The 8,097-nt window shown below is 36.3% G+C and overlaps 1 protein-coding gene across 1 annotated transcript; it reads right to left on the bottom strand.

The window, feature by feature from the left end:
* Positions 1-927: 927 nt before the first annotated feature.
* On the bottom strand, positions 928-7,278 carry si:dkey-6n21.12 (schwannomin-interacting protein 1). Its single transcript, XM_026353494.1, has 7 exons — positions 7,222-7,278; positions 6,139-6,400; positions 4,694-4,851; positions 3,679-3,784; positions 3,433-3,555; positions 3,194-3,311; positions 928-3,047 (listed from the first exon to the last, which is right to left on the bottom strand). Exons 2-7 carry the CDS (start codon positions 6,376-6,378, stop codon positions 2,947-2,949), a joined length of 846 nt encoding a protein of 281 aa, XP_026209279.1. The 5' UTR covers positions 6,379-6,400; positions 7,222-7,278; the 3' UTR covers positions 928-2,946.
* Positions 7,279-8,097: the final 819 nt, after the last annotated feature.

The following is an 8,097-nucleotide window of genomic DNA, read 5'->3' on the forward strand; positions in this document are numbered from 1 at the left end:
AGTACATGAACAGTGTATGTGTATGAGTCATAATAATGTGATTGTCCCTGATGAGCAAGCCGAGGGCGACAGTGGCAAGGAAAAACTCCCTGAGAAGGCAACAGGAAGAAACCTTGAGAGGAACCAGACTCAACAGGGAACCCATCCTCATATGGGTGATTACATGCTGTGTAGGCAGCAGGCAGTCCAGTATAACAGTTAAAGTCTTTTAAGTTAATATGGAGTCCAGTTAGTTATTGCAGGCAGACTTGTTCCATTCCTTGACTATCGAGCGTTGAGTCGAGACCTCCAAGAAACAGCTTCCGACGTCCGCCGAGGCCGGGACCGACATCATAGTTTAAGTTTAAGCACATCTTATTTGTTTAATTTAAATTAAAATCTCCAAATATGGAGACTAATGGAATCAAAATTAGGAAAACTGTTATGGACCTAGCTCTACCTGTAACAGGTTAAAAATTACCATTGCTAAAATCTCAAACTGGCCAAATACACACAAGTAATGCATAAAACTGGATTACTGCATTGCAGTGAGTAAGTAAGTAATATTTAGGACTTCATATTAACTTCTCTTCCTGTTGACTTCTCAGGGAGTTTTTCCTTGCCACTGTCGCCCTCGGCTTGCTCATCAGGGACATGAAACACTGTATTTTATTTACAGTGTTTGATGTATATTATAATCTTCACAGAACAAACATGATTTTAAACTGTCTGTCAACATGATGTATTGATATGTTCTTATTAAGCTGTATCTATTTTGTGGACTGCTGATTCATACACATTCACTGTTCATGTAAAGTTCCATAGTTACTTTGGTTGTGTAAAGCTTTGCGACAATGTCAACTGTAAAAAGCGCTATACAAATAAAATTTAATTGAATTGACTCACTTACTAATACAGAACATATCAAAGAGACTTTATCGAAACTGCCTGAATTAATATTTTATTTAAAGGCACAGCCTATTATTAAATGTAAAAAAAGAAAATAAAATCAGGTCAAACCATCACCGTTAAACACTGTAACAGGCAATCAATCTCAAGTTTAACTAATTACTGTCTTTTGATTAGCGAATACAGTTTTATCTTTGTTGATAAATAAACAAGGAGTTTTACAAAAGAGAACAGTTATTTTCTGTATCTTTACTAATCCAAATACATTTAATGATTATATAAATTTTAACCAAGTTAAGTTGGTTCTTTAAATGCATATCAGGTTAGGCTTCAATGAAGGTGTCCTGGACAACAGCCAACGCTACTGTTGTACTAAATGGACACAGTATTGTGTGCAATAAACACATAAAGGAGTTTATCTTTAAGGTTATAGAAAGATTGTGCTCATGGGTAAATGATACCAATACAATACTATAATACCTACTACTGTGTGAAAAGAAATAAGGTTGACTTGTGTCTCCTAAATAATGCAGTAATCCAGACACATTATGTTGAATATCAATAGTTAAGGCCAACAGTGTAGAAGTCATGTAAAGAAAGAAAATAATTTTAAATAAAATAACAAATTGGATTGTATTACTGGTATACGTAAAATGCAATTCACAATAAAGATAACTGCATTAGACATCAGAAACCATTTAGTTCTTAACTAGTATCACCTAAAAAGCATGTCAAAGACATGAATGAATACAAAAAACAAAACACAACTACACTGAAACAAAGCAGACAGCAAAAGCAGATTGTTCAGTTGACAGAATTAGCAGCTTTTAAGGGCAGTCCCTTAAAACAAACAATAAAACAAACAATACTAAAGTGTTATTCTAGTGTTAAAAGATATTGCTCTTGCAGTTTATAAATTTGTACTTTTAGTGACTAAATATTGGCTTGGTATTTTTGTATGTTTAAAAAGTGTCAAGGAGGATCGAAACTGTTCATTAGCTTAAACAAATTAGCACGAAGAATAGTAGAGGTTTACAGATAATTGAATTCTATTTTGGTGATTTAATAATTAAGGGCTGAGAACTTTGGTTTCAACAGAAATTTTTAACTATATGCAATGTATTAACAGTGCCATGGGGAGTTTACAATCCAAAATACAACTTAGAGTGTAATTAATAAATTCAATGGATTCTCTCATATCACATATAACATAAACCATCAAATAGCTTTATGTTGTGGCTAACTGTTGTATGTGACCAGAACTGACCAATAATTGAATTGGTCTGGTCACTTTTATCCTGTCTCGGCATAAACTGGAAGCATATTCATTAACAGCTAGTTTAGCTCTGCTACAAATGACAATGTGCAGCTTCTATTAACTCAAACTCTGTCTTCTCTAGCAGTGAACTAATGACCAGAGCATGTACAATAGATCAGAGTGCTACATTATTTAGTCTATCTGTCCCCACCAAGTGTGAATTTACATCTTGTAATGAATGATGTGAATCACCAGTACAGGCTGAATTCACTGCAAAAATGAAAAGCTCTGAGATAAAGATATGTATAGCTAGTCTTCTTTTATCTCATGTAAAACTGAGTCTTTGAAAAAAAAAACCAAAACAAACAAAAAAAACATTATGAACCAAGATCAACCTTACCACAAACTTTAAGTGCGCCTTTTCATGATGGGTTTAGTTGGGAACTAAATAATTTCACCCTGTGCTTGTCTTGGTGTTAATCTGGTCTAACCTGTATGTGCTTTCAATGAAGTGAAGATTAAACTGTTACCAATTCTCCAATCTGAGAAGCTAAACCTTTTCAGCTCTTAAAAGGAAACTCACTATCTGGTCTTGTATCCTGCTAAGTTTATTGTACCGTTTGCACCCCTCCTAAGTCAAAAGAATTTCCTGTGGTTCTGTCACATGTCCTTTAAGGAAGTAAAAATCTTCACAGCAACTGGCTCTTTAAGGAGGTCACTTGGGACACATTTTATTCACACTAATGTTCATGCACTGTGGCACATAACCACTCCTGGCTGCTCAACAGGTGAGCAGTTCTTCACACTGACGACAGATCCTGAACTTCTAGCAGCATGGCATCCTGTTCTGTCCTCAGCTGATCCCGGACCTGGAGACGGCCCACTAGCTCTGAACTCAGGTCTGATATACAGATGAAAAATGAAGTTAAAAATGCAATAAAATAAACAATGACACCTCAGTTATGGAATGGTTTGACAAAGATAAAGTAACACATTTTTTAACATTAGTTACAGTTTGGTGGAATTACTGTGTGTGTACGTGAGTACCTTGTATAGTCTGGCTGAGAGAACTACAAAGAGCACTTAGTTCCTTGATACTGAAGCGTTGTAAATCACTACGTTCCAAATGTCTCTTCTGAACTATATGATTACTATGAGCTGCAGTCTAAGAAGAGAGCAGAGATCAGACAGCTGTGAAAAAGATTGTTCACATGTGGAAGTAGAAGACAAAGAAAGGGCTTGATCACTACAATGCAATCAGCTTCACCTTTTAAAGTTAACCTTACCATTTTGTGGTCTGTTCTCAGTCTTTCTCGTAGATTCCTCAGAGTATTCCTCAAGCCTCCAGACCTTGATTTCTCTGGCTTTGCAGCAGGCTTAGGATTCTTATGAACCTGAATAGCCCCTCTCTTTAACAGTAAAGAAACACAAGATGAAGAAAAGGATGTGACTGTACACCACAGAGATAAGCCAGTATTAGCTAGCTTAATCCAAACTGCATATTCTAATGTCAGAATGTTACAGGTAGTTACCCAGGTGCTGAAGTTTTCCTTCTTGTTGATCTCTCCTTCCTTCTCATCTTCCTCACTTTCACTGTTGTTGATGAAACAGAGCTGAAGATTCATCTGTGTCTGCAGACTAAAGATTAAACAACAGTCAAACGGGCATTTGTGAAAATAAAAGACTACTTTTCACCCTTTAAACAAACAGACTGACAAGTTTGAGACACCTGTGATGCTAATTACAGGACACACTTTGGTTTAACATGTCCCTATTATTTTAAATATTTTCTAGAGGTATCATCATTTATATATATATATATATATATATGTAATATTTTTTTGTATAGGTATACTTTTAGTATTTACACTAAAAATATACAATATATATTTTAAGTGTAAAATGCGTATGTCAAACTACAACTCAAAAGCATTGTCTGACTTTGTTGTATTCTACTACAGATGTTCTGTAGTATTAAGTCCTCAATGTGACTCCTTCATGAGTGTAATGTTTGTACAACATTGGTGTAAAATACAGCAAAACTTCAAATACATGAACCAGTGGCTGGATATAATCCATAGAAAACAGCTCCAGGCTCTACTCTCTACTTCCTCCATGTAGAGATTGTCCACAGTTATACTTAAAATGAGTATAAAAGCCAAGTGGAACAACAACCCACAGGTAACCATCAAGTGCTAACAACTTAGTGACTCCCCAGGGGTAATAAGCTTGCTTTTCCAGACACTAAGTCAGAACTAATGCAGCCTTCTAAATGGAACGTGAAATGTCCTCAAGAACCTAAAACACATCCATGGCTGCAACATAAAGAACTATGATTGCACAAAACAGCTATGTCAACATCCTTCATAATAATAAATCATACAAATGTACAGATTGGTAAGTATCTTTCTGTTCAACAAAACATGTAGAGGTTATGTATGGTGTGTGTATTATCAGCAGATGACAAAATCAGAATCTTTCACAGTAGCCAATAGGTGAAAACAGAGGTAAACTTGAACAAGTAATCATTCTAACTGTTGTGTTTACCGGGAACTGAGTGTCATTAGATGGCTGCTGCAGATGTCGTCTCTATCCTCCCAGCTCTCTGCTCTCCTCCTTCTCTCCTCTCTCCAGCTGACTAGTGGTCTGCCTTGCTCCAGAGAAACTCCACTCTGAGAACCACTCTGAGATTTTACTGTCCCCTGCTGGATACATTGAGGAGTTTTTTAAAAGGTTAAGAGATTGCTCCTCTGTAAGCTCTTTGCAATGACTGTAATACTGTATATTACTTTGTTGACTATGGTTTGCATATAGCTACGTAATCTCAGGAAAGTGCATCACACTGTAACTGATAAACTAGACCATTGAATAGTTTTTTTTTACCACTTTTGTGTTCAGGATTTGTTTTGATTGAGGCAAGGAGTCACCAAATTGAAGTAAAACTGGAACTTCCAAAAATGCCATTCAACATTGCTAACACTCAAGCCTTGACACACAGCCTTTTTCAACAGTGTGTTGTATAACTTACTTTATGTGTTAAGTAAAGTTTAAAAAGTATTGAAAATCATTTTTAGTCAATATTTTGTTTTAAAGCGTCTTTTTAAAAAAGATAGCCCAAGTGTGAGTCAATGAAGGACAGCAAGTTCAGACCTGTGGATTAACAGGAGGACAGAAAAGATTGAATACTGTAGACATTTTTAGATAGCAGTATTAGAATTAAAGTTGAATTAAAGATCACAGTTAGAGATCGATGTCGAAATAGTGACTCTGGAAGAGAACGTTTGTGATGACATAACTACCTGCTCTACTGTACTTCATTTTGAGGGAGCTAAAGGTTTGGCTTTCAGATGCTAAAAACTAAATCATTGATTAATTTTCTTAACATTAGGAATGTTTCACATTCTAACAGCTTTATTATTTATAACAGCTTATTAGCTAACACTAATATACTAAACAGAGGATAACCCCAAAGTGACATAACAGGTGGCACCTTTGTTTGGGTGTTAACAGCCTGTACAGCTTATTCTTTTCCAATGTTTTAAAACCAAATTTTTATAGATTTTCAGATTTTTTTAAATCAATTCAAACTTGGCTGAATAGTTGATACAAAATATCCCTGTGGTGTGACAAGCAGATATTACAAGCTTACCCAGTTATCAAATGCAGATTGCGTTAAACATGCAATGACAGTAACAGATTTTTAAACAGTGTCTTTAAACAGTGAATTGCAAAACAGTACCAACACCTGCATCTATGAACCAAGTCAGGACCTGATTAAACTCTAACCACCATTCTGAGGACTCATACTTAGGTTCCCACATGGCACTACTCAGAATGCCTACTAAACCTGCTACTGCTAATCAGTCAAAACCCTACAGTATACCCCAACCAGGTTGTTCAGGTACTTTCTCCTGTAAAGACTGAGACAATAAAACTGTTTCCAGTCAAAGGCCAAATGTCATACTACTCTTTCTGAGACAAAGAGCTCTGACCTTTGCCTTCTTCTGCTCTTCTTGCTTCTCCAGCTCTGCGATGTGCAGACTCAAAGCCTCCCAGTGCATGATAGGAAGGCCCAAATTGTTCTCCCCGTAGCTTTCCTGCCAGGCAAGCGTTGCATCCTCCAAATCTTCCTCCTCCTCCTCTTCATTGTCAGCATCATCATTACTCTGTCTGTCATGTTCTGCCTCATTACTCTCTTTCTCCTCCTGCTGTCTCTCCTTCTCTCCTTCCATCTCTACAGTGATGTATTTGAGCCTGTTAAAGATTTTAACCACATATAATCCTTGCTAAATGGATTAGGTATTAGGCAGACCGTATCTAGAGTGTCATAAAAATGCCACAATTAATGCATTATTTATTGAACTAATAGAGATAACAGATAATTCCCTATGCTAATAGCAACATCTACTTTCCACAAAGTGAGTGAGCAGCTGCAGCAAGCGCAACTGTAAAATAAATAAGATGCAGTTATTTTTTCTTAATTATTACATATTCAGATCATGAGTCGGTTTGAAAATGACGCACAACTACCAGTGTTACGCCAGTTTTATGGCGGAGGAAACTTGGCTGGAGTTGAGACATAATTGAAGTCAGACTAGGCATCATAACCATTCCAAATAAGATAAGTATCTTCTGGTAAATATCTTTACTTACCACAGTCTACTCCTTAGTGAGTGAGGGTGAAAACTTTAAAAACAGCAAATCAAGCAACGTCAGCGAGTACCTATTTTAAATTTGAAAATGAATAACCATATATAATGTATCACACTAAACGGCCGTTAGACGACAAAAACATACAGCTTCCTCCGGGCTGTCACAGTTTGGAGGGTTTTGCCACATAGTACAGCTTCGTGCTCAGCTCCTGCTAGTTACTCCTCCTAGTTCCTTTTTGCTTTCCTTCCTCCCCATCAGGATTTTCACCCCCGCTCCACTCCTACTTAATCTTACTTAACCAGAAAAAGCCAAAATAGTCTTAAGAGCAGTTCAAATCTGATTCATTTCAGTCTGCACTGTTACTTCAACGGCTTCTTAGCGGTTTTCTGTTTAAGCCTGTATCATTCCAGATGCCAACTCACTTTGGTCCAAACACACGAACAAAAGAGTCAAACCTCAGGAATTTTAGTCGCAGGAACGTTTACTCGCTTTCTCAATTCTGGAACTTCCTGTTAATGCCTTCAAAATAAATTTTTCCGATTGTCGCATAAACGCTGAATGGAAAGAATGGTGATGATTTTTGAGAATGTCTTAGGAGTAAAGTTACGATATGAAGTTAAGATATCAGGCTGTTTCTTCCGCCTATAAAAGAGAAATGATTAGAAATCGCCTTACTCATGATTTAAGTTTTTTATGTATTTCACAATATATGACTTACGGTATGACGTGATTGCACATTTTCATTTGAAAGTTATTTTAAGTACTTGGAATGAATGTTCTTCCTAGTGTGCATCGCCATATATCTCATTTATACTTCAAACCCAATTTCCCAAAAATTGTGAGTTTTTCTAAAATGCAAACTAAAATCAGTGGTTTCTTAACCTTTATTTATAAAATGAAATTCCACAGGTTTCAAAAACTCTAGGAACCACACTGAAAGTGAAGTGTTCTGCTGAGAAAACATGGTACTCTGGAGGTGTTTAAGATATGATTAAACATGATTTATGTGTGAGAAGTATTTTAAATTCTTTTCCGGATTTTACAGGGGGCAATGAAGAGAAGCAATTGTAGGAGAAATATGATCTCTCTTGCAAATTTCAGGCAGAAAAGTCTGGTGTAGTATTTTGGACTAACTAACGGCTTTTTAAGGATTTACTGGGAATAGTAAATAGTAAATTACAGTAGTCCAGTCTAGAAGTAACAAATGCGTGGATTAGTTTTCAGCATCACTTTGAGACAGACCTAAGGAACATTATCCTTAGGTGGAAGAAGGCAGTTAGAGATTTCTTTTATGTATG

Source organism: Anabas testudineus, chromosome 18 (genome assembly GCF_900324465.2).
Source record: "Anabas testudineus chromosome 18, fAnaTes1.2, whole genome shotgun sequence".
NCBI classification, from domain to species: Eukaryota; Metazoa; Chordata; class Actinopteri; order Anabantiformes; family Anabantidae; genus Anabas; species Anabas testudineus.

Bases quoted from the DNA above. Each gene is read 5' to 3' on its own strand.
- si:dkey-6n21.12 (XM_026353494.1), bottom strand. From the start codon at position 6,378: ATGGAAGGAGAGAAGGAGAGACAGCAGGAGGAGAAAGAGAGTAATGAG. The intron at 3,556-3,678 runs GTAACTACCTGT...TTACTGTTAAAG, and splicing joins AGGAAAACTTCAGCACCTGG to AGAGGGGCTATTCAGGTTCA. The intron at 3,312-3,432 runs GTAAGGTTAACT...CTCTCTTCTTAG, and splicing joins TGAGAACAGACCACAAAATG to ACTGCAGCTCATAGTAATCA.